General features: G+C 41.2%; 3 protein-coding genes across 13 annotated transcripts in view; 1 reads left to right on the forward strand and 2 right to left on the reverse strand.

The window, feature by feature from the left end:
- The window catches only part of Ca-alpha1D (Ca[2+]-channel protein alpha[[1]] subunit D), a 391248-nt gene extending 385127 nt beyond the window's left edge, over positions 1-6121 (forward strand). For all 11 annotated transcript variants that reach the window (XM_071582710.1, XM_071582711.1, XM_071582713.1 and 8 more), the window contains one exon: positions 3501-6121. In XM_071582710.1, the coding sequence (XP_071438811.1) occupies positions 3501-3743 (243 nt within the window). In that variant the 3' untranslated portion in view covers positions 3744-6121. The remainder of the gene's footprint in view (positions 1-3500) is intronic.
- A 15120-nt stretch (positions 6122-21241) lies between these two features.
- Positions 21242-21844, reverse strand: LOC139685812 (uncharacterized). Its single transcript, XM_071582929.1, has one exon. It carries the CDS (start codon positions 21842-21844, stop codon positions 21242-21244), a length of 603 nt encoding a protein of 200 aa, XP_071439030.1.
- A 2510-nt stretch (positions 21845-24354) lies between these two features.
- LOC139685813 (uncharacterized) lies at positions 24355-25188 on the reverse strand. Its single transcript, XM_071582930.1, has one exon. It carries the CDS (start codon positions 25186-25188, stop codon positions 24355-24357), a length of 834 nt encoding a protein of 277 aa, XP_071439031.1.
- Between the last annotated feature and the right edge of the window lie 1395 nt (positions 25189-26583).

Below are 26583 nucleotides of genomic sequence, written 5' to 3' on the forward strand. Positions count from 1 at the left end.
CAGGTACAAATTGGAACACTCCCCAAACATTGCAGTGGCCGTTATGTCTCTCTCTGTCATGCTCAGCAAACGTTAATTATCATAGCAGTTTTTATGTGAGGCAACAACAGCCAAGGTCATTTGCGCCATTAGGGGTGGATGGGAAAGGGAAGGTGGAGAAAAACCCGGCATTGGCATTAGCCTACTCTTTTGGAAAAGCACCAAGGGGCCCGCAGTTCAACGCCCCATGCGACAGATATTGTACTCACTCAAAGTGCTCTCCACAAAGCCCCTCAGGTAGGGATCGGGATACCGCTGAAAAATATTTGTTGTCTCCATGATTTGAACCTGGGCACTCTTGGGGGGAAGCCCCCTTGAGGGCCTGGGTTCAAATCCTGGAGACAACAAATTACTTACTGTTAGCCACTGCACCATCCCGATCCCCCATTAATCATCTTGTAAGTTTTCAGTGTAAGTGTAACTATATAGTTTCAGCTGTACTAAAGGTTCAGAATACTGTCGGTCACTAGGCAATTTCTATAAAAATAATGCTTTAAAATGCTGTAAAATTAATGTTGATGGCAACAAATTTTTAACTTTCTTTGGGATGGGACTAGTGAATTTTTCTGGTTTGAGACAATGATGCCAATTCTAATAACTCATATTATACAACCACCATTTGTCTGAAATTTAATGAATTCCAAGTAAGGTTTGGGAAATGTTAGTTTTATTTTATTTACATTGTTGATTTTTATTAGGTTATTCATGTGTCTATCTTACCCTATTTAATAATTCTCGCTGCATAATTGCGGCTTCTATGGGTGAATTTTGAGTATTTATTTTATCATGTATAAGTTATGGCCCTGGAGTAAAAAGGAAAGGAAGTTTTTGTTAAATTATTAAGAAACCTGTAATACTTTGATACCAACCATAGCATATGCCATACCTGCTGGCCCTGAAATATCCTCACCAATCATTTCAGGTGCTGCATACATTATATTAGACCCATTTGTCTATATATGGGCTGCATTCTGTTGGAATATAAATGAACTACAGATAGTTTCATAAGAAGTTAGTTATTTAACTTAGAAATTACTTTAACTGGTGTTTGGTGCAGATGATTAATGTTCCCAATTAATTAATACCATATTTAATTTTTTAATTTTATTTATTTATTAAAGTACGGTGCAAGCCACCACTAAGGTGTTTCGTAGGGGCGAGTATATGTATACACCAGCCTAATTGTCAGTGTAAATGCTAGGGCTGCATGCCATTTATTCAGGCCACAGAAATGATGCCCATCTTACCAGTGTTGATTCTGTAAGCGATTTTGGTAACTGGGTAAAGATAATCACTGAGATGTATTAAACTAGATGATGCACAGTGCTGAGTACATAGGTTTCAGCCCATTACCCTATCTTCCAGCCAGATTGCAAGTACCAGTGTATGTTAGGAGTGGAAAGCTCAGTATTGCGTAGTTTTCAATCCTTATACATGCCAAGATTATTCCTAAAATTTTAACTGACTTCTGAAGATAGTCAGTGAATGTTTCTTTGGCAGAAACTTCTATCTCACACTAAACTATTTCACTCCTAATAGTTATAAATTTTACCCTGCGAACCACTACTATGGTGTGTGGCAGTGGTGATTCTGCACCAGTAATGTCATGCAGAAATTAAAGGTTGCTTCAGTGTTAGTTACTGATAAGACAAGATATTGAATGCTAATATATTAGTTGCATTCTCGCTGAGAGATAATACTGTATATAAATTTGAGGAAAGGAAAAGGAAACCACGATCATTTCTCCCATAGAACAATGATGGACACACCCATGAAAATGAGTCCTGTCAACTAGGACTCAGCCTGCTAGGGTAGGTATCATAACCAACAATGGTGGAGCTTACCATGGTCATTATAAAAAAGTCATTGTATATCAGAATTAATAGCAGCATAAATAAAATAAAATAGAAGAGGACTCAAACTTAAGTTTACAGTCGTAAAGATGATGTTGGCCTTTTCAGTATTTTTTCTATGACTTTGTCTGTCTTTCTTCTTGACTTTAAATATCTCAAAGGTAAATGCTTTACTATTTGTCATATTTTTTACTCCGTGACTAATTGAGAGCTCTTATAATTTTCTGATGGAATGAATTAATCTAGAAATTTGAATAGAATTTTTAAAAATTATTTCTGTGACAACAAAATCATGTGCAAACTAGCATTGAAACTAATAAATATTTAATATGGCTCAGTGAATAGTTTTTCCGGAGAGTTTATTTAATTAGATGTGCCCCAATGATGTGTTATAGAGCCTTTACCATTTACAGTCTTTATCTTCATTTATATTTTTCTTGTTGACCAAGAACCATTAGTCAGGCCATGGTAATCAGCCTGAAGGTTGGTTTGATAGGTGAGGGCAATTTTCATGTCATGTTAAGCACAAATGGTATGTGAAATCCTCATGCCATTCATAAATCCACATGTTCCTTTCCCTGCACCATATGTGGTTTCCCAGTAAGATCTGGAACCCAAATATTTGCACAATTTTGGTGAAACTGAAGGAATCCAGAGGTCTTGAACTGAGAATTTTAACCCAGAACCCTTTTATCAGTAGCCAAATTCTCTGCCCACTTGTATACCTCATCTCCTTGCAACATACTAAAACATTTTGGCTCTTTTACATAAAACTGATTGGTTTAGGTTACTAGCTCTCTAGAAGTTGTGATTTAAACCTTTCAGTTTAATGTAACCTAAAAAACCTATCATTTTTATCCAGATCACTCTAGTGAGTGATCTGAATAAAACTGATTGTGATTAGTTAATTTAGCACAAAAAATTGTAATAAATACAATGAATATAAATTACATAAAACTCATGAGGAACAAAGTTTACTATGCTGCTAGTTATAAAATACTATGCGTAGATATGTTTGATCAGACTGTCAGAACTACTTAAGAGGTCATTTGAACAGTGATATAGGATGAAGGCAGTATATTGAGGAAGAAATATTTGCTAAAACTTTTTGAAACTTAGATGCTCTTTTGAATAATGTAATGAAAAGCACAAAGATAGTATAGGCATTGCTGTGAAAAAGAAATGAATGGCCCATTACAAAGAACTGGTGGAGCCTATGTTGAAGCGGTCATGATAACAATTTAGATGTTAGGGAATATTGGCGTTTATTTTGTGTGTGGATTTATTCATGAAAAATGACTTATGATTTAAGTCTGGGCTATAATAATTTAAAACTGGTAAAAGAGTGTGACATGCTCATAATTTTATTTAAATCTATGAACAGATGCGTTAGCCTGTAGTTATTGATGATGAAATCAAGGCTTTTTATTCAGATTTTCAGTCATTAAATTAGGTTTTAAGAAAAAGATTTCAAAACTTATGATGACCTTTTTCCACTAATGCCAAATAATTTTACTGGTACAGAAATAGTAATTTGTTTTTTGAATAATGTAGAATGATATTTTGATTTTGACTCTCTTTCAAACTAATGTTATTCATTTCTTTCAGGTTTTAGTTGAACAGGGTCTTGGGAAGTACTGTGACCCAGATTTTGTTAGGTATACTTCAAGAGAAATGCAGGAAGCTTTAGATATGACAAAGGAAGAAATGGACCGAGCAGCTCACCGCCTGCTTTTGCAGGAGCGACAAGGGCGACCGTTATCTTTTCATGGTCCCCATGGAGCTATCCCTCCAGTGCGGATGGCTGGTCATGATTTAGAAGTGAAAGATGACCCAGGTCCTCATTTATAGCAGGAACCTATTCGGTGCCAAAGTACTCATATCCACAGTTCAGCTGTTTGCATTATGTCCCATAAGTCATTATCTCCACATTGGAGAGTCAAGGATTGGGATATTTTAAGAGCTGAAATATGTGACAGACTGCAGTACTTCACAGATATGATGTGCCTATGTTCTGCAGGGTTTGTTGGAATCTAATGCAGTCTTCTTGTGGGAATTCTGTATTAATAAAGTCATCCATTCAGTGGACTTTTTTTGAAAAAAGATAACGTGAAAGAAGCTTTAATGACCATAGTCTCTTTTGAGTATAATAAAACTGCTTCTTGTTTTCAACATTTTGTGAACCAAGTGCCTCTTGTTGCTGTCTAAGTCACACAGCAATCTTCCCTTCTGGTCCAAGAAGAGATATGGTAAATCTTGTGATGCCTTGTTTTATTGAATTACCCTATAAATGTACTAAATGGATTGTTTTCTCTATCCAGTTAAAATTTAATAACATACTTATATAAATTCTATGACAAAAATTGTTGGATTTCAGGATTTCTCTGGATGTTAAATTCTATGTAGTCAAACTGGAGGAAGTTAAAGATAGCCATTTGCCTAGAATACCTAGGCTATGGCTATGTGTTTACAGATGGGAGAGAAACAAATGCAACTGGGACCGTTTATACAATAGAGAAACCTATTTAGCACCTTTTTAAGTGCTCTCCTTCCTCTCTCCAGGTGTTCACTGCAAGTATGGAATACAACCACATAATTTTTCAGCAAAAAAATTTTAATTTGAAATTGGTTTTCCTATGACTTTGTCATAAAATTTTTCAAAATGTATACAAAATACATTTAAACCATTTCACACATAAATTGTTATGGTGGTGTCCATTGTTTGTTTTAATTTGAATTGTTTTGCATGGTTGGTCCAATCTCTCAACTTTTGCAATTTTTTGTGTTTTAAGACTTGTGAGAGTTGAAGATTTTAGTGCCATTAAAATTGAGTAAGAATTTTCTTAATCAATCTCAATGGCTCCATCTGTAAATGATATCTGAAAAAGACTGATACATATTCATCATGGGATATCTCTTAAACTAGTTAACTTTAGTGAACATACTTTTTACTTTGTATAAATGAATTGGCATAGTTAAAATGGCTACAGAAATTGTAAGGCTATCTGTGCTTAGTAAACTGATGGAATTCATCTCTTTTTGAATGAAAATATTTTGGGAAAAAATACAAACTTCCACTTATTGTTAATTTTATTTGATTGTTCAGCTTAAAATCATCAACTCCTGTCATTAAACCAACTGCAATAATTTGTTTCTACCTCTGTATTGTTTTATCAATTCACTATTTTATTGCTGTTAGTAGATTTTGATCTAAGCATTATTTTTTTGACCTTCCAATCATGAAAAATAATAAATTTAGTTCCTTTGCAATGGTTTCAAAAAAGGGCTGATTGACATTGGTGTGGCTACAAAAGTAATTAGCTGCCATCCCTTTTTTCAAGGAATTATTATCTGCATAATGAAGTAACTACATTGGCACAGAAACCTTACCAACAATTCATTTTTTAGCATTTGTATAGTTTTTAATAATATAAATCATCACTGACCTCCTAATGTGTTAGTTATACCTTCCAAAGTGATTTCTTTTTTTAGAATACAATTTTATGGACGGCATTGAGAAATGCCTTCCAATTTGCAAATACTGAATTTATTAATAAAAAGGTCAAAGTTATTATTAAATTGTCCAGAATTGTCTATGTGGCCTTGACATCTGGGGTGATTAGTGAGCAGTCAAAGATCAAATACATCTGTGACAAAATTTATAATTTCAGCTGAGTGCCATTTTTATAATAGAAGCTGAAATGTTTAATATCTGCCTCTTGCAGAACTTTCCTGATTAATTGTTACTTTCATGTATCATCCTCATAAAAGAGCAAATGAAATATCCTTTGATAGAACTTGTTACTTCAAGTCAAAATTGTTTGAAATTATTATTATTATCATCAAGGATGAAGCTTAACTTATTCTTCCGAGTTACAAGTGAGAAGCTCTGCTTTTCCTTTAGAATACTTACAAGTATTTTTGGAAACTTGATCATTAGCCTTAGAGATGGATCATTGATAAATATGATTGAGTGAGAATAATTCTCTTACTAAATCACCAACATTTAATTGCATCTCATTTTCACTTTAAATGTGATTTCAACATATGGCAGGCTGTAGTACCTCAGAATAAGTTAATCTTCTTCAATCTGATTAACTTTGAGAAATTATTTCGAAAAAAGTCCTTTTTATCTTATCATCATAGTTTTTTCCACTCAGAAGCTTATACCCTCATCTATACTCACTGTAATATATTTCTTGTTACCTTAGGAAAAAATAAAAATATATTTCATAAATAAACATTTCATTGAATATTTCAAGTGATGTGTTTTTTTCTAGAATGGGTGAATCTCAAGTATGGCAACTTTAACAAAAGCTTGTAGGATAACTGAAATATCAAAGCTTGTACCATTTTTGCTATTTTTAAATTTTGTTGCTTTGTAAAATAGCATGAACTCTTAGAATCCATCCTGTTACCACTCAAAAGAATCAGCGCAGTGGTAATCAACATTAAGGGATATTCCCTTCAAGTCCAATAAGTGTTATACACACCTTTTGAAGTTATCACTGCTGGGCTGTGGAAATTGTGTATTCAAAACCTGCATTATTGTTTCGATAATCCTTGAAAACAACTTTTATCAAATGAGAAGGTCATTTTCTTGGCATTCAAATTCTGTGATGAGCTCAAAATACCAGAACTTTGCCATTGAAATGTCCACCAGTAAACAGCAATAATTCCACTAAAATAGCTACTACACATCTTTTATCAAATGTTCTCTATCCTACCCTATCTTCAACTGCAGGCCCTAGACAGTACAATTATAGTTCTGTAAATTGAGCTTTATTGTCAATTTACGCCATTGTCTCAAAACTGTTGATACCCAGAGACCTTCCAGGCTAAAACAAATACTTAGAAACTCCAGCATGTCAAAACCTTCCACAAATAATTAAATGGTACCCTTTCCATTGGAGCCACCTCCATTCCAGGTTTATCTGTATTCAAAAGCCTTATCCTTACCAACCAGAACACCATAAGCAATATAGTCCCTTAATATCCCGGCATTGCATTTAGATAACCCACTCTGATTTCTTGCAGTTGAGACAGGTGTGAAACTTGTCCTATCTTGACCACTCCTTACAACCCCAAATGAGCTCACCAACATTCTTTCTCCTTGCACCTCCAACATTATCAATAATCGCATGGAATGTAAAGCCTTCCCTGGCAATGCACTTTACCCCTCAATATATGCACACGTCAACAATCAGCATGCCTGTGAGTACATTTCTTCCTCATTATACTTCCCCCAGTTCCCAAACATTCCTTTCATTAATGTTTCCCTTAATGATTTTTTCAGTGATTCAATTGGTCATTCCACCATGTAAAAAAGCAGTAGCAATACCAATGTAAATAACATTTCTGCATCATGTTATTATCATTGACCTTCATGAGAAAAAAAATGAAGACATGCTTCCAAAATGAGGCCAAATAGCCAAGATTTATTGGTTATATTACAAATTCCAGGAATAATTCCTTAGCTACAATGGGCTGTGTCCATAAGATTCCATGGGAAGGCTTCAGTGGTGTGCAGATGTTGTAGGTCTAAGTCTTCCAGAATTTACTCTTCTGTAGATGCCAATGCCAGCAAACTGTTGTCCCAGAGATATGGACCAACACAGATTAAATCCTAGAAGACTTAGATCTTCAGTCTCCGTAGGACTTGGTTTGGTAATTCCTCATAACCTGTTGCTTTCTGAGTTGGAGGTAACTTTGAATTTTGTAAGCTCATCTAACATGAACGTGAATTCTTTGGTTTCTCTACTCTGCTAATGTAACAAGACTCCCTGATGTGATATAGTTAATCACTCTCTTGATGACATCAGCAAGGTCCTCTGCCATTTTATCCAAGTGTACTACTGGCTTTTTAATTGAAACTTATTTATTAGTGAGGTGGTCAGTATTTACCTTTTAAAATTTTTCCCAGTTGGCTGAACCAAAGCAGTTTCTGAGTTTTGGCTCAATTAAAATATATGTTCCATGTATAGCATCACTAGATAATGGCCACTGCTGAAGTTATTGCATTGACTGGCCTGTTATATATTTTTTATAGGATAAATTAATCAGAGCCTTTCCAGAGATCCTTGTTGTCATTTCTGACACCACATTCTAGCATAGGAATTGATGGATCATTTGTGTATATTCTTCCAAGACTCATTTTTGGTGCAGCAATCTTTTGATAGCTTTTTGCATTAAAATCCCCCTGCAATAGCAGCTCAGGGCTCATTAAATATAGCATTGAAATCCTGTTGTTTTGCCAGCTTACTAGGTGTAAGGTAGCAGGGGTGGATGGTAATATCACTAATATCCATTTGTATTTTTATTCCAACCGCTTCCAGTTATGCTGGGTGTTTTTTTATGTGCAGAGCTAGAATGTTCCAACCACTAGACACGAGACAGCATTTACTGCCTGTAGGAAAAATAATGGCTAACAAATGCTCCTTGTATCCTCTTGGTAAAGACAATTACACTATTTTGCTTGTCCCCTGATTGATTTCATGTATGTTACATGATTTTGCTGCCCGAGTGAGAAGATTCAGTTTCCATCCTCTCCATTATCATAAGATTCTTGACTGTCAAATGATTTTTATATTTCGTTCCAAAATTTCATTTCACTAAGAGTACTGACGCTACCCCGAGGGGTTCAACCTTAAAGTGGTGGAAGAGCTTACATGTGCCAATATCTATAGAACTGTTCTTATGGGAGCATATGATAATGGATCCTAGGATTCCTATCGTCCTCCCTCGGCCGCCGGAACGGCGGGATTCACTTTCATTGGGCCTATGGGTTTAGCGGAGCGTGTCCGACCCAACGACTCGCGCGTATGTTGGACTCATTCGTCAATTTTTCAAGACGGGTCGGGTGGACCATCAAAGCCGTAGCGTCGTGAAATCAAAACTTTCGATGCCGTTCGAGGACACCTCACGGTTCGCGGACAGCCTCACGGCTGGAAAGGGATCGGACCGGGTCCGGAACCCTAGCCCCCGAGGGTGCTCGCGGAGAGCCGGACGCCTTGCGGCTCGTCGCCTTTCGCTTCCTACCGTCGGACATCTGGCATGGGATCCCGGGGTCCTTTTCCACTCGAGAGCGGGCGGGACCACCGGAGCCCTCCGAGCCAGCGTCCGACAGGTCACCCATGCCAGATAGTTTGAAGGGCAGGAGTCAGGTGAAACATAGTCCTCGCAGCATGTGGTCCCCAGTGAGGCGCTACAAAGGTATCTGACACCAGTGGGGCAGCCGCTTGATTGGTGGTGTCCCATTAAAAATATTATCGAGGAATGCAATGATTTATCCCATGATAAAATGGGTCCTGGAACTTCTGGATTTGACACTCTGAATTAAGTGTTGTCCTTGCAGTAAAGGAGGCAGGGCCTTTGCAAGCATCATCATACACAATCCATGCAAAACCAAGCAAATTGAATCAGAAAATGATAAACACAGGGAACACCATTGTAAAAATCGGGATTTAGAATGTTACAATGATGCTGAGAGTAATGAAACTAGAGATTAACAAGTGAGAGATGAGGAGGGGAAATTTAAGCATGTTAGGTCCGTGCGAGGCGAGATGTAAAAATTATTGAAATGACAGTTTTAAAATTGGGCTAAGTGGAGGGGCAGAGAGTAAACGTGGGTTAGCCAGAGTAAGGAATAGGAGACTAGGGAAAAGGCTGATGAGCGTGGAGCAGGTGAATAATATGCGTAAAAATAAAAGTACACCTTTTAGCCAATCCAGTAGTAATCCAGGTTTCCTTGTTGACAAATAGTCATTAGAAGGAAGAAAAAGATATGTCAAGCAAATTGATTGCGAAAGTACTTGAAAGAAAACAATTGAAAGTGGTGTGAGATTGAAGTGCGGTGGTAGGCAAAGGGAGGGACAGGAGAGAGAGAGAGAGAAGATTATAGTTTAGGAGAGTGAAATTGTCTCGCGATGAAATTCTTATAGTTTTTCTGGAGATACAGCTTTATTATAACTAACTTCTGATAACTCCTGGTTGCAGTGAAATTAGTTGCAGAACGCTTCAAATCAGTTTGATTTGCGGATAATCACGTGTGCGTTAGCCGGTCAGATAAAAGATTACAATCATTACTTAGTTCATTTCAGAATCAGTTTCATTTAAATTGTGTTAGGAATGAGGTTAAAATTAATCATGAGAAAGCTGTAATACTTAAAAAAGTGATTGAACGGGCGAAAGATATCTTATTTTGGACCTATTATTATATATTATTAAACCTATTATTATATTATTAATAATGATGCCTGGCCCAATGATTGGAAAAAACCAAATATTACTCCAATTATCAAGAAAAGGGATAAACAATAGCCAACATTTATAGACCGGTAAGCATAACCTCAGTTGTTTGCAAAATAATGGGAAAAAGAATCGCTGACAACATTCGGGAATGGTGGACAAGAGATAGATGGCTATTCAAACATCAACATGGGTTTAGATACTCGTGTGAAACGCAGCTTTTGGGATTTAGCCAATATATCGGCGACGCAATAGATGAAGGAAAGGATGTGAATGCAGTAATCGTTGATTTTTCGGCAGTTTACGACAGAGTACCTAACATAAATTATTGTTGAAGTTGGATTTGTTACCATTGGATTTGAGGGTAAAACAATGGATAAAAAATTTTCTTAAAGGCAGAACTCAAAAAGTAAACTTTCGGGATACATTATCAAATGAGACGAGCGTTTTAGCAGAAGTTCCACAAGCCAGTGTTCTAGGGCCATTCATTTTTATTATTAGGTAATCTACCGGATAAGGTAGGTGTTCGGATGGTCACAGCTACTAAATAAATACTTTGTGAATCCCAGCAAAACACAGCGTCCTACTCTACATCAGGTCCCTCTTCATCTCTGAGTACTTCCTTCCTCCCTTCACCCCGTCCAACATCCCTATCCTGTTCCTTCCTTTTCCTGCCTAATATTCTCCCCTCTACCACACTCTTCAACATCCCACTGCCGGTCAATACCCCCTTCATCCACTTTTCCTGCCTCCATAGGATTTCTCCCAACAACCTCCTCTCTTCGCCCACCATTCCAAATACTTCTTCATTTGTTTTCTTCTCTGTCCATTTCACTTTCTCCAGTCTTCTCCACACCCACATTTCAAAAGCCTCCAATCTACGTCTATCCTCCTGCTTCAATGACCACGTTTCCGCACCGTACATAGCTACGCTCCATATCAAAGTTTTTACGAGTCTTTTCTTGACATCCTTACCCAACGTCCCTGTCATCAACTCCCTCCTCCTTGTGAAAGCCTCTTTGCCTAACGCAATTCTTCTCCTTACGTCCCTACTACTTTGACCATGTTGGTCCAAAACACTTCCGAGATACGTATACTGTTCTACCTGCTCTAGTTTTTGTCCTCCAATTTTAATGTTTAGCTTAGCCTTTTTCTTTCTAGAAAATCGCATAACCTTTATTTTATTAATATTGATTCTCATCCCATACCTGTCGCACTGAATTTCCAATTCACTCAGCAATGTTTGCAGCCCCTTGGCTGACTGACAAACAAAAGCTTGGTCATCACAAAACCTGACTGATTTTACGAATTCCCCGCCCACTTTCATTCCTACCTCCAGTTCTTCCCATACCTCTTTAATCATTTCCTCTACATACAGGTTGAACAGCAACGGTGATAATGGGCAACCTTGCCTTACACCTCTTCCTAACACTGCCCATCCGGACTCCCGGTTCCCCACTCGCACCTGAGCAGTCTGAGACATGTACAGGTTGAGGATTAGCCTACTTTCCCTCCAATCTAATCCTATTTTCTGCAATGCACTCATTAGTTTTCCCCATTTCACTCTATCAAACGCTTTTTCGAAATCTACGAAACAGGCAAATACCTCCTGGTTTTATTTTATATTCCTCTCGATTAATAATCTCATTACTGCAATGGCATCACGCGTACCTCTCCCCTTCCTAAGCCCAAACCGATCATCCCCTAAGTAATCATTTGCCCTACTCTCTATCCTTTTGTTTAAGATCCTGAGAACAGCTTTAGCTGCGTGGGATATCAAACTTATTGTCCTGTAGTCCTCACATGATTTAGCCTTTACCTTTTTGGGAATAGGAACTAAAACTGATCTCACAAAGTCTTCCGGCCAGATTACTTCCTCCTAGATACTACGAATCAGCCCATATATCATCTTCCTTCCACATTTTCCTAAGCATTTCAATAGTTCCGCCGTAATGTTATCCACCCCCACGGCCTTGTTTGGCTTCATCTCCCTTAATGCCCTTTCTGTCTCATCGTCGAGTATGCCTGGACCTAAGCTATCTTCCTCTACGTCATGTTCCTTTTCTATGTCTAACTTTGTTGGTCTAAGTTCTTTACTATACAGTTCTTCTATATATTCCATCCATCTCTCTTGGATCTTTCCTGTGTCAACTATTATCTTTCTCGCCTTATCTCTAACTGTTAGCATAGATCTTCCTTTCTTACTTCCCGATAACGATTTAACTTTGCTGTACAGCGCACCAATTTCACCCTTCCTCTGCAGACGTTCCATATCATCACACTGCGTCTTCCACCATGCTTCTTTTGCTTTATTTGTTGCCTGCCTCAATTTATTGTTTAACTCTTTGTACTTCATTTTGCCTAACTCTGTGCTTACAATCTTCCATTTTATCCTCTCATCCATCTTTGTAATCATCTCATCAGTGATCCATGGTTTCCTAGTCATTTTCTCGTTAACGGTTCCAATAGCATCTTTTGCGGCTTTCGATATCCCTTTCTTGATATTTTCCTATTTTTCTTTGATAATACTCAGCTTTTTACCATCCCCCATGATTTCCTCTACAGCCCGTTGGTAATCCTTCTATTTCAATCCATTTAATGCTTCTACATTCCATTTTCTAACCCGCCGCCCCTGCCTTATCTTTTTGAAATGGACGCTACATTTCATAGCAAAATTCATAGCGAATTCATCACACTGTTCCTAAACCTGCAATTAACCAGAATATAATCTAGCTGATACCTTTCTGAATCACCTGGCATTTTCCATGTACACCTGCATCTTTTATGGTGTCTAAACCAAGTGTTGGTGATGACTAGCCCCTGTGTCCTGCAGAACTCAACTGCTTTCTCCCCGCGGTCATTCCGCGTGCCTAAACCGTAGTCCCCCACCTCATCACCGTCTCTCCCTTTCCCTACCGTCGAATTCCAATCCCCTATCACTATCGAAAGTTTCCCTACAGGAACATACGCGATTTTGTCCTCTAATTGATCGTATAGCCTATCAACCTCTTCCTCCGTATGGTTACTCGGTGGCATGTATACTTGAATAATAACCAAGTTCGTCCGTTCTGCTGTTATATCTACTAGTAGTATTCTATCCGTTACCTGTTCTATGTTGACTACGCTTCTTCCTACCTCTTCATTTAATACTAACGCAACCCCACGTTGGCTCTCGTCCCCGCCGCTGTATATTATTAAATAATTATCACTCCAGTAATCCCCGCTATCTTTCCATCTCACCTCGCATAGACCTAAAATATCTATTTTTCCCCTTTCCATCTCTCGCCAAATATTCTCCAATTTTCCTGTCCTCATCATTGTCCTAACATTCCACGTTCCTATTCTAACTAATGTGGTCTTCTTCTCCTGCTGCTTCCGGTCTTCCCTTGCAAGGGTTTCGTGGGATGACGACCGCAGAAGCCTTGCCTCCCCCGCTGCCGGTCACGACACACGGCCGATTGGGCCGAGCCCCGTAGTTGCCAGGACTCATGTTCTCTGAAGTGACCATCATATTTATCCTGGGAATGATAATTGAGTTGGTTTCCCGTCTAGGGCCATTACTCTTCCTAATTTACGTGAACTATTTACCAAACAATTTACATTCCCGAATAAGACTTTGCTGATGACTGCATTATATACAGACGGGTAGATCATGAAATGAACGCGTAAAACTACAAAATGACATCGATCGCCTTGGTGACTGGGTTGCAAATAATAATATGGGCATTGATGTCAGTAAGAGTAAACATACATTTTTCAAATAAAAAGAATGCAGAAAAGGAAATTTACACCCTCTTTGGAAAAAAAATCCCATATAGCAGTCATTGCAAATATTTAGGCATTTAATTAACTAGGGATCTTGGGTGGGGAGTCCAAGTAGATAATTTGACACGGAAGACATTTAAAGTATTGCATTGCGTAATGGGAAATTTAAAAGGAAGTAGCGTAGCCACAAAAGAAAAAGCATATAAGGTACTGGTTATCCATATCCTAGAATACTCCTCCATAGTATGGGATCCATATGAGGTGGACATATTAAAAAGATAGAAAAAGTTCAAAAAAAGGCAGCAAGATATGTACTCGGAAGGTACAAAAGAACAGATAGTTCCACAGAAATGTTAGTTATACTGAAATGGGAGAGTTTGAAAAATAGAGGAAAAAGGAGTAGGTTAGGCGCGATGTATAGAATTGTTAAAAAGGACGAAGCGAGGGAAGATTTTTGGAAAGAGATGGAAAGCCTAACTTTAAGGGAAAAAACGACCATAGTTTCAAAATAAAAATAGCGACGCAAAAAACAAATAGGAAAAAATACTCTTTTTTAAATAGAACTATTATTGATTGGAACCAGCTGCCTGGAGGTTTGCTTGACCTTTCCATCCAATTTTAGGAGTTTAAAAAATAAATTTAAAGCAGCCACTGGGTGATAAACTTCATTGTAGTTATTAAAATATTGTTTGTATGTGATGTGGACGGCATTTTGTACGTGATGTGGAAGTTTGTTTGTATGTGATGTGGAAGTGTCATTGTATGTAAGAATATTTTGTCTCCTATCTGTTTTTCTAGTGCGTGTATGTATGTATTTTTCGTTGTAAGAGTGATCATTGGCCAAACTTGACCGTTGCCACCAGGAAAATCGCCTTATCGCAACGTAATTCTTAAATAAAAATGAAATAAAATATCAGACTTCTTAGGTGCCTTTCGTGGATGGTGGGTTGGGACTGGCAGTGCTAGACAGTTGTTTCCATTTTATCCTCTTCTATTGAATATTTTGGTGGAGAGGCCGGGGAAGATCTGGAGGGAGAAATGGAAACATTTGAGTAGTTCATGCAAACGAGGGCGTGTTTACAATCAAGATTGGTGCCGACTTAACACGTATGCGTGGCATTTTCAAAGTGTTTGAATACACTTCGTCACTCTGTGCGAAACTTCAGCAAAAATAACAGTGATAATTGCTCAGTAATTTTCACAACAATTTATGAGTTTCCAGGGGTTCACCGTGGATGCTTAATGTTCCAAAGGTATCATACGTCATTCCTTTTTACATTTTCTTCGAACTTTTCTTAATTTTCCCTGTCGTTTTTGCCTAAACAGAATTCCTCCCTGTCGTTTCCTCCTAAAATAAAATTCACCGGGATCGTCTTTTTCTAAGCTAATATTTCCCCAGGTCGTGTCTGCTGAGGCATAATTTCACGTGGTCGGTTCTTCCATCCACAGGATATTTGTTTCTATGCCGAAATTTACCACGGTTTACGCCCTCCAATAGAAAATACCCCGGTTTCTTTTCCCTGGACAAGTATTTCCCGTTGTCTTTTTCCTAAACCTAAATTTGCTCCCATCGTTTGCATCCGAAACCGAAATGTCCTGTAATTTTTTTAAGCCAACATTTCCTAGGCTCATTCTTTTCTATGTGAAAAACCCCAGCCTCGATTTTTCCTTAGCGGAAATACCCCGATCTTGTTATTTCATAAGCCGATATCTCCTGACTTACATTTTTCAATGCGGTAATTTCGCAGCCTCTTGTTTACCTAAGCCTAGAGTTTCTCGGCCTCCATATTTTCTAAACCGATACTACCCGGCCTCAATTTTTTCTGAGCCAAAATTTCCCGGCTTCGATTATTCCTAGAACGAAATTTCAAAGCCTCGATTTTTCCTTAGCCGAAATTTTCCTCATCGTTCTTTCCTATAGCCTTCTCCTAAGCCGACATTCTCCATCGTTATCTTCAAACCCGAAATTATTGCCATTTTCTCGTAGGACGAAATTCTTCCTGTCGCTTTCCCCTAATCCGAAATCCTCCTTGTCGTTTTCTCCTAAGCCGAAATTCTCCATCCTATACTCTTAGACCGAAATTCTTTCTCTCGTTTTCTGCTGAGCCCAAATTCTCCCTTTTGATTTCTCTTAAGGCAAAATTCTTCATGTCCCTTCTCCTATGCTGAAATTCTCCGTATTTTTCTCCTAAACCGGTATTCAACCAGTCACTTCTCCTGGCGCGAAATTTTCCTTCGATTTCTCCTGAGTTGAAAATCTTTCTGTCGTCTTTTCATAAAACATTCGCTATAAACTGAGCCAAAATTTTCCGTTCTCATTCACCAAGGCGAAATACTCCCTGTCGTTTTCATCTAAGTCCAAATTCTCCCTGCCATCTATTCTTTATCCAAAAATTTTCCTGTCGTCCTCTCCTAATCCGAAACTCTTCCTGTATCGTTCACTTAAGCTGAAATTCTCTCTGTCGTTTTTACATAAGCTGTAATTCATCTAACTTGATATCATGGCGTTTAAGTTTGTGTAACAATAAATTTTTACAAAAACTTACACGCTATGGTATCAATGAAAAAATAATAAATGGGATTACAACCATAAAATACCCCACTAGGGTGAGGATCAGTTTTTGGTTGTAAATTTCTTTAAAAGATCAACGAGATTTGTTTACGAACTATGTGTATTTGACCTAGAAGTTTATACAATAAAATACCTATCGTAGGTGTTACTTAATTTGACCACTTAAATTGGATCCCCCACTTAAGTAAGATCTGCTGAAAAGCAAATACAAAATTGGGATTCATTAAGAGTATCTACATAAATACCCTGCGATCCACCATAAAGGCGTCTACTCGTAGCAGAGGGTGCAAGCTACAGGTGGAATGGGTAAGGGAGAACAAGAGAGAGGAAGTGAAAAAGAAAATAACATTTACTTAAAAAACTAAAACGCATAAACACACTATCGCATTGTTTCAGGAGTGAATATAAGTTCAAGGAACGTTACCACCATGCTCTTGTAAGGATATGCAGTAGTTAGTGTATGGGATTCGACTGAAAAAGGCCTCATTCGAGAAATTTAGAAGGTTCAACGCAGGGCAGGCATTTTCGTTATAAAATGTTTCGACAAAACGAAAAGCGTCCCGAAATCCTTTTGGAATTTGGGTTGGGAATCTATCCTGCTACAGGTGACTTGTCCGGCAATCGAACCCGGGACCCTGCGGTTAGTAGTCCAACGCTCTACCCCTGGACTACCGCGACTCTTGCAAATCGAGTGTCTTAATATTAGTATTATGACTTTGCTTTCTGACTATCATGATTCCTGATAGCCCGAGGAAAGAACGAATATTTGTATCGATCTGCACTGGAGTATATCTCCCTTACTACAGGGTTCGTCCGGAAAATAAGTGTAATGAGCTCAGGAAAAAAAATGTATTACACTTTTACATATCTTAAGCTAATATAGTATTCCTCAAAATAGGACCCTTGTGAGTCGATACACTTGTTCCAGCGGCGTTCCCATTCCTGGAACGCTCCCGCGAAGGCATCATCGGGAACCTCTCGAACACACGTCGTCACGGCCTCTTTGACGGCGTCCAAAGTCCCGTATCGCGTTCCTTTCAAACTCCTCTTTATCTTCGGGAACAGAAAGAAGTCCGGTGGTGCCAGGTCCGGGCTGTAGGGCGGGTACGGCAGCGTTGCCACGCCGTGCTTGGCCAAGAAGTCCGACACGAAAAGCGCGGTGTGAGACGGCGCATTGTCGTGATGCAGCCGCCAGATGTTTTGCATCTGTAACTGCTCCCTAATAATCTCGTGCACTATTGTTTTTGGCACATTACACTGCTCTGCTATCATCCGAACACTAAGACGACGATCAGAGTTCAGTACATCGCGAACTTTTCGCACATTTTCGTCGGTGAGTGTCGTTGATGGGCGTCCAGGCCGTGGTTCGTCGTCGACCTCTTCTCTGCCCTCCACGAACATCTTGTGCCACCGAAAGATCATGTTTCTGGACATGGCTGACTCCCCGTAAGCCTGGTTAATCATACCGACAGTTTCGGTAGACGATTTCCCAAGCTTTACCGCAAATTTGATGGAATAACGCTGCTCCAAAAACTTCGGCATCGCGTTCCGTGACGTGGGTCGAGCGTGGAGGTTCGCGTTAACAGAGCTCCTCACTACACCACAGCTCAGAGCCGACTGCCTTTTTTAGCGTCGCTTGCCAACATACCCCCCTCCAATCGCAGCCCGTCAGAGCGGTGCTGGGCGCGCCTGGAGCGGCGGGAAAAAATCAGTACACTTATTTTCCGGACGAACCCTGTATATCGTAGAAGTGTGCTATTAACATAATCTGGAAAAAAACAAAAAACATTTCAAATTAATATTGGGCCACAAAACACATACATAAAAATATAGATACGTCAAATAAATAAACTCTACATGTAAAAATGCGTCATATTTAAAGTATAAATAAACCTAACTAACTATTTTGGAAAAAGGAAGTAAGTATCTCTACCGACAATATTTCTCCAAAAGGTCAATAATAAAAACATCAAAAATTACGTTTACAAAAACTTTTACGCATAAAACATATTGGCGAACTTATTCGAGCTCGTATAATCGGAAAGATTAATTTCGTTTTCCAAGTTGATAACTTGGGAACGCAGGAAGTTACAGAATGCAATGGCGGTATGACATACATACCGGAGTCATACCTGAGTTGGTAGAAAACCGGTCGACACAGCCAAAAAGAACGAGCACCATTGAGAAACGTCAACGAGAGCGCACGACGGCGCAACACTGGAATAGGTTACAATCTAATATTAATGAAAATTTAAATTTAGTGGGTAGTTTGAAGCCTACTCTCAGTGCCACAAACGATTTGCATTATGTGTAGCCGTTTCCATCAACAAAAAACCTGGTAATTTTATTAAATTGGCAGTCAAATACTATAATCCCACGAAACAACGGCAAGCTCGATATATAATAGTTTTTAATAAAATATCAACCCTTATAACTATTTTGTGAAAGTGTTTTCATTCGAAATCAAATTGCATCATACTTGTACTTTTTCATTTATGAGCTTTTGTTTGTTTTACAGATTGTAGAATAGGAGGAATTGTGGAAAAAAGACGCGCATGCCTATGCGTATACTTTCCTTGTATGTCTTCATGGTCTAACCAATCGAAATAGTGTGGGCGATAATAATTCCCTTTGCATCACGGTTAAACACGTGTGTTCTGAACCGTGCTTAAAGTCTAAGCCTCGCTTATTCCCTTCGGTTCTCAAGCAGCTCCCAGCCTAATTACCCTGAAAGCCTTTTCACAGTTGTAATTTTATCGTAACAATTTTTGACGAACCTGTCAAATTTTATTTGTATTCTATCTAATTCTTTCAGCAACACTTTCTTCCGAGGATCCTAAATACTTGCGGCGTTTTCCAAATATAGCTTAACTATAACAAAATAACACGTCTTTAACTTTTTCATTGTATTTCCCCACCACCCGTTTAATGAAGCCGAATTTCTTTAAGGAGGTCCCGCATATTCTCCTTATGTGTTCCCATAAAAAGCGTAGTGTTAGAACTACCCCCAAATATTTAACTTGATCTGCCGTAGTTAGCACGGAACCCTCTATATTATAATATATGTCCTGCTCATCACTTGTTTTGTTCCAACATTAAAAAACTAAGCATTTGCCTATGCTATTTACTAATCCCCATTCCTTTCACTTATCCGATAATGTGTCTAGGTCTCGAGAGTAGCCCGCAATCTGCTGGGGTCCGTATTTCCCTGTACAGGTATACTACCGTGTCGTCTGCAATTAATATAAGTTTGCTACTAACGTATAAGCTTAAGTCAATAATAGCGGCCTTATTACACTTTCCTGGGGTACGCCCGAAGTTACATCTATCTCTGTTGAGCATAACCCATCGATGACTACTATTTGCTTAGGATATGACATGAAGTCACAAATCTAATTTATTATTTTCTCATTTATACCTTAGCGTTTAAGTGTGTGTAAAAATTTATTGTGCGGGACTTTATCGAAGGCTTTCTTGAAATATTAAAATACTTCATCGACTTGTTTGTTCTTTTCTCCTGATCTAGGTGTCGGAATAAAGAGGCCTACTAGGGTTTCACAAGATCTGCTCTTCTTAAATATGTGCTTTTTGTGGCTTAGTATCGTCCTACTATCTAGAAATCTCATAACTTTACTCGCAATAACATGTTTTAATATTTTACATGATATCAATACTAAAGACATGGATCGGTAATTGGTTGGTTTCTCTCTATTACCGCCTTAATATGTGGGAGTTACTCGTATTCGAGCTAGCTTCCATTTGCTAGGTACTGAGCCTTCTTCTACCGGCTTAAGAAAAATGCTTTCTAAAAATGAGGCAATATCTTTAGCTGATTCCTTCAACATTCTATCAGATATTTCTTCTGGAGCTTTGTCGGCATCGATAGTACGGAGTTGATGTTCTATTCCTTTCTTGGTCAGTATTATGTCGCTCATGTTAAGGGAATATCTTGAGGAAAATTCAAAGCCATTATGGTCTCGTTAGAGAAATACAGTGTAAACTTCCAACTGTACAGTATTTGAAGGTGGAAAACGGCGAACTTATTACGGGCGCGTGAAAAATGCGAATATTTAAACACGTTTTTACAGTGCGTCTACAATAAAAAAACGTGTTTAAAATATTCGCATTTTTCACGCTGCCCGTAAGAAGTTCGCTGTTTTCCACCTTCAAATAATGTACAGTTGTACGTTTACACTGTATTTTTCCAACGGGACCAGAATGGCTTTGAATTTTTCTCCAGATATTCGCATAGCATTTCAGTTTTGAAGGAGTGTAGTAGGGCTTTGCGCATGATGCTTTTTTTGCCTCGACATTCTTTTAGCTTCTTTTTGCATCTTTAGCGGCAGGTGGTAATGACGCGTAGGCCGGTTAGCGACAACAGTTGTTTATTGTATATGAGGTACAATGTGGTGCCGCAGGCACTCTGACAATGGAACCGTACTCTAGCGCGTGCGTAGAAGGGACTGCCTAGGCTGCCCGCTCCGGCGTTCACTCCACCCCCATTGAGACCTCTGGTGGGTGGTTACAAAACTACGCCAACAAGTGAGGCATCCATCGCGCAACTACGCCAACAAGTGAGGCATCCGTCGCGCGCTCGTCTGCCGCCACATCACCCCCCTAGCAGTCATTTACCCTGAGGGTAAATGAAAAGACGTTAAAAACATATATTCGAAGAAAAAAAAAAGGAAATGCATACATAAATGAACAAAAAAAAATATGTGAAGGAATGCCAATATTAACAAAAGTATGAAGTCATGGCGATAATCTAGGCATCAAAATCCTTGAGGTGGTGGGGAAACCGAACTCTTCGTCCAGCTTTCGTGGTGTACCCTGGGGAAAAGGGAACAGGGATCTGCTGCTGCTGTTCTGCTGCTCCACTTCCTTCTGGGCAATGATGTCCCGCAGTTTGTGGTTCATCACCGGTGGGCATATATGCTGGTTTCAACCGGTTCAGAGAAATCACGGCGTTCCGCCCCCTTATGTTGACCACGAAATCCTTCGGCAGCCGGCTGACTACCGCAAATGGACCCTCATAAGGAGGCTGAAGTGAGCCCCGGACCGCGTCATTCCGCACGAACACATGAGATGTCGTCCGCAGGTCTTTGAAGACAAAAACGGGATGGTCCCCATGGCGGGAACCTGGCTGGGGTGTGATTCGTCTCATGTGGTCCCGGAGCTGTGAGGTGAAACTCAAGGGGTCGTGTGGTGGTGCCTGGGATGCTGGGGCGAGGAAATCTCCGGGCAGGCGTAGAGTCTGGCCGTAAAGCACCTCTGCAGGGGTCGCTTGGATGTCCTCTTTCCATGCGGAACGGATGCCCAGCAGGACAGCGGGGAGGCTGTCTGTCCACCACTCCGTCGCATGGCACATGATCGAAGCTTTCAGCTGGCGATGAAAACGTTCGACCAGGCCATTCGCCGCGGCATTGTACGCGGCGGTTCGTAGGTGAGTCACTCCGAGGAACTTCGTCAGCTCCTTGAAAAGATGCGACTCGAACTGTCTGCCCTGATCCGTCGTTATCCTGAGGGGCGTGCCGAACCGCGCTATCCATCCCAGAAGGAGTGCCCTGGCGGTGGATTCCGCGGTTATGTCCTGCAAAGGATAAGCTTCCGGCCAACGGGAAAAACGGTCCACGCATGTCAAGCAATATCGGTACCCGCGGGATGGCGGTAGCGGTCCCACTAAATCGATGTGTACATGCTCGAACCTAGCGTTTGGTGGGGTGAACGTGCCGACCGGCGTTGACACATGGCGAGTCACTTTCGCCGCTTGGCACGGAATGCACTCGCGAGCCCATGTTCGACAGTCTTTATTGATGGAGGGCCACACGAATCGCTCGGCGACGAGTTTTGCCGATGCCTTAACGCCGGGGTGAGAAAGGTTATGCACTGAATTAAAGGCTTCCCTTCGGAAATTATGTGGAAGGAAAGGGCGGGCTCTTGGGGTCGAGACGTCGCAAAAAATTTCCACCTGCGCACCGGGTAGCATGATCTTTTTCATAGAGAGGGACGAGTTTTCCGTCAGGAGAGTTTGCAGTTCGTCGTCCTTCTCTTGGGCTATGCCTAAGGCCTTGTAGTCGATTGCGGGCGACACTGCCTCGACTCGGGACAGGGCGTCCGCGACGACGTTGTCCTTCCCGGAAATGTGGCGGATATCTGTAGAATACTGCCCTATCATGTCGAGATAGCGGAACTGCCGTGGGGAGCACTTATCCGCCTTCTGTCGAAACGCGAAGGTAAGGGGTTTCTGATCAGTGAATATAATGAAATGCCTCCCTTCGATCATGTGCCTGAAATGGAGCACTGTACTCCAGTCAGCCAGTAGTTCTCTGTCGTAAGCACTGTATTTTACTTCCGCGGGGCTAAGCTTTTTCGTGAAAAAGGCAAGGGGCTGCCAACCCTTGTGTGTTAACTGTTGGAGGGCTGCCCCCAAACTGCTGTCGGATGCGTCTGAAAATAACGCAAGGGGTAGCTCGGGGTTCGGGTGGGCGAGTAGGGTAGCCTGCGAAATCGCTAGCTTACAAGAAGCGAAACACTCTCTTAGGCTTTCCGACCACACCAGGACGTCACTGCCCTTTACCTTCCCCCCCAGGACATTATGGAGTGGGGCTTGCAGTGAGGCTGCATTGGGAATAAACCTTCTGTAAAAATTAAGCATCCCCAAGAATTGGCGTAACTTTTTTACGGTTCCGGGCAAGGGGAAATTACAAATAGCTTCCACTTTGTCTGCGAGAGGCTGAGTACCCTCGGCGGAAACACTATAGCCTAAAAAGGTAACTTTTTCGACACCGAAAATACACTTGGCGGAGTTTATGAGAACGCCGCTATCGCTGAGCCTCGTAAAAATTTCATTGAGGTGCCTGTTATGCTCTTCCTCGTCGGCTGAGGCAACCAAAATGTCGTCGAGGTAAACATAACAGAAGTCCAGCTCGCGTAACACATTGTCCATAAATCGTTGGAAAGTTTGCGCAGCATTGCGCAAACCGAAGGACATGTAGGGAAACTCGAAAAGCCCAAAGGGGGTCATAATAGCAGTTTTTGGAACATCCTCCGGCGCAACCGGAATTTGGTTGTAAGCCCTTACCAAGTCAATTTTGGAGAAAACTGTTTTCCCGTGGAGCCCAGCGGCGAAGTCTTCGATATGGGGGACTGGATAGCGGTCGGGAATTGTCCGCGCGTTTAGCGCGCGATAATCCCCGCACGGCCGCCACTCATCACCTTTTTTGGGAACCAGATGCAATGCGGAGGACCAGCAACTGTCAGAACGCCGCGCAGTACCCATCTGCATCATGAGCTCGAACTCCTTCCGTGCGGCGGCGAGCTTGTCTGGTGCCATCCTCCGTGGTCTGCATGAAACCGGTGGGCCAGGTGTGGTGCGGATGTAATGCACCGTGGAGTGTTTTAGCTGCTTAGGGGTCCCCGCCGGTCGGGTGATGCTGGGAAAACGGGAGAGCAGGGCGTGGAACGGCGTGCTGCCGGCGATGGACTTCACATGCTCAACCTCTCCTTTAGCTAAGTGCCCTCCGACGGAAAGGGACGTGAGACCGTCGATGAGGCGGTAGTTGCGCATGTCCACCAACAGGTCGAAATGCTTAAGAAAATCGGCGCCTATTATAGGTTTGCCCACGTCAGCGACCACAAACCGCCAGGAAAAATCTCGCCGTAAGCGAAAATTTAAACGCAGCACTACCCATCCGTAGGTGGGGATGACGGAGTCGTTTGCGGCGTACAGGTCATAGTCCGTACGCACGCGGGGGCCCTTCAACAGCGCACGGGGGAAAACACAAAGCTCCGCGCCGGTGTCCACCAAAAACTGCGTCTTGGTGGCGTCGTCCGTGACGTAAAGGCGGCTGGAAGAAGGGCAGTGGTCGGCGGCCGCGTCTACCGACCTCCCTGTATGTTTCCCGTAGATGAAGTGGAAACGTTGGAAGATGCAGGGGTAGAGGCGGTGCACGGAGGAATACACTTTTTGGCCTTGTCGCCGAAACGCCAATGATACCAACACATACCGGAGGCGTCAGCGTGGTTGTTGGAACGCGCGCGGCTACGCGAGCGGCTGCGGGACCTTGGTCGGGGGTAGCGTGGCCCCCCTGTGGTCAATGCGGCAACATGGCGAGAAAGTTCCTCGACGCGTTGCAGGAGTTGCTGGTGTGATGCCTCAAATCTGCTGGTGATCGACGCACTAGCCACTTGTGCACGTGGCGTGATCTCACTCAGTTTGTCTGCCATACGTGCCAGTTCCTCCAATTTGGCGGAATCTTGACACGTTAAGATGGCATTCATATCCGATGGCAACCGATTTTGCCAGAGAGTTTTGAGGAAATCTTCCGAGACGCTCTCGTCGGCCAGCGTCTTAAGATGGCGGAGGAATGCCGACGGCTTCCGGTCGCCAATTTCCTCGTCCTCAAGGAGTTGGCGGATACGCTGCTCCCTGGATGTGGTGAGGCGGCTAATTAACTCCGTCTTAATGGCGATATATTTACCCGTGGAGGGAGGATTCGTAATCACATCCTCGACCTCGATCGCGTATCGGTCCTCAAGTTGATTGACCACGTAACCGAACTGAGTGTCGTCACATGTTATGCCGGACAGCCTGAATTGAATTTCCGCCCGTGAAAACCATAATTCCGGTCGCTCGGCCCAAAACTTCGGCAACCTAACGGCAATGCGGTCAACGCTTAATGGCGGAGTGTCCTCGCGGCATGGAGACGCCATGACCACGTGCGCGCTAACTTTGAGGAGAAAAAGAAAACGTGAAAAGAAATTCGCGTTCGGGGTCACCACTTTAGCGGCAGGTGGTAATGACGCGTAGGCCGGTTAGCGACAACAGTTGTTTATTGTATATGAGGTACAATGTGGTGCCGCAGGCACTCTGACAATGGAACCGTACTCTAGCGCGTGCGTAGAAGGGACTGCCTAGGCTGCCCGCTCCGGCGTTCACTCCACCCCCATTGAGACCTCTGGTGGGTGGTTACAAAACTACGCCAACAAGTGAGGCATCCGTCGCGCAACTACGCCAACAAGTGAGGCATCCGTCGCGCGCTCGTCTGCCGCCACACATCTATTGATATAAACTACGTCTCTACTTTTTAAACTCTTTGAATATCTGAGTGCAGTCTACATTGCTTTCAGCTCTGACCTCTTCGTACTATCTAGGTTCCTTACTGTCGCATTAAAGTTGAAATGGAATGTACCTCCTCATTCCTTCACGTATAACATATAAGAAATATTTCCAAGTGTTCTCTGAATCAGTTGTTTGGGTTTTTTCTTGAATTCAGGTACTTCGTTTTTTAAATATTAAACCCGTCAAAACTTGCCTTCTTACCTTCCAGTTCTGCATGACCCGTATTAGTATGGTGGAGGTCAGTCGTATAAATGGTTGTGGTTCATTTTTCTTCCCTTCCTTTTCGTATAATAAAGAACTATCTTATTGAGTGAAGTTGCCACTCGTTTTGAACTAAGTTTTTGGAATGAATTTAAATATAAACGCTTCTTGGAAATTTTTATTGAATATTTTCCCCCCTTTCTTTTCATCTTCCTTATTCTCCCTTATCCCTTACCCATCCTACCTGGTGCCTGCACCCCCTGCCACACACCTTTTTGGTGGACCGCGGGGTATATATATATATACACACGTAGATGTAGATTTCCACAGCAACACTTCAGTATACTCTGCAGCTGACCGATTTTTTATTGAGGACGATATAGCTAGTAAGGTTGATGTTTTCAAATTCCTAGCAAACGTATTCACCCCATTTTTCTAGATTAATCGATTCACATGAATACGATTTACATTTCTCAGTATGATCATTTTGAGCAGGATATCGTGTGTCTTAGTAACTTCCGTATTTTAGGCTGGTTCTGGTATTAGTACCTGGCAGTAGCTGATACCTTGCTTGGTGGTCCCATCGTATATTTCTCTCCTGGTTTAAATATGACGCAAATATTTATGACAAATGATCAGCCTTTTCTGTAACACTCAAAACAAGGTAGGAAAATGATTACTTGCAATACCTCGACGGACAATGATACAGGGCAGACCTCTGCGTCTGATTAAGAAAGAAGACGACAGTTTGTACGTGATTTTATTAATTTATTATTATTTCAGCT

This window comes from Hetaerina americana, unplaced genomic scaffold (assembly GCF_022747635.1).
Source record: "Hetaerina americana unplaced genomic scaffold, ioHetAmer1.1.p SCAF_12, whole genome shotgun sequence".
Lineage (NCBI taxonomy): Eukaryota > Metazoa > Arthropoda > Insecta > Odonata > Calopterygidae > Hetaerina > Hetaerina americana.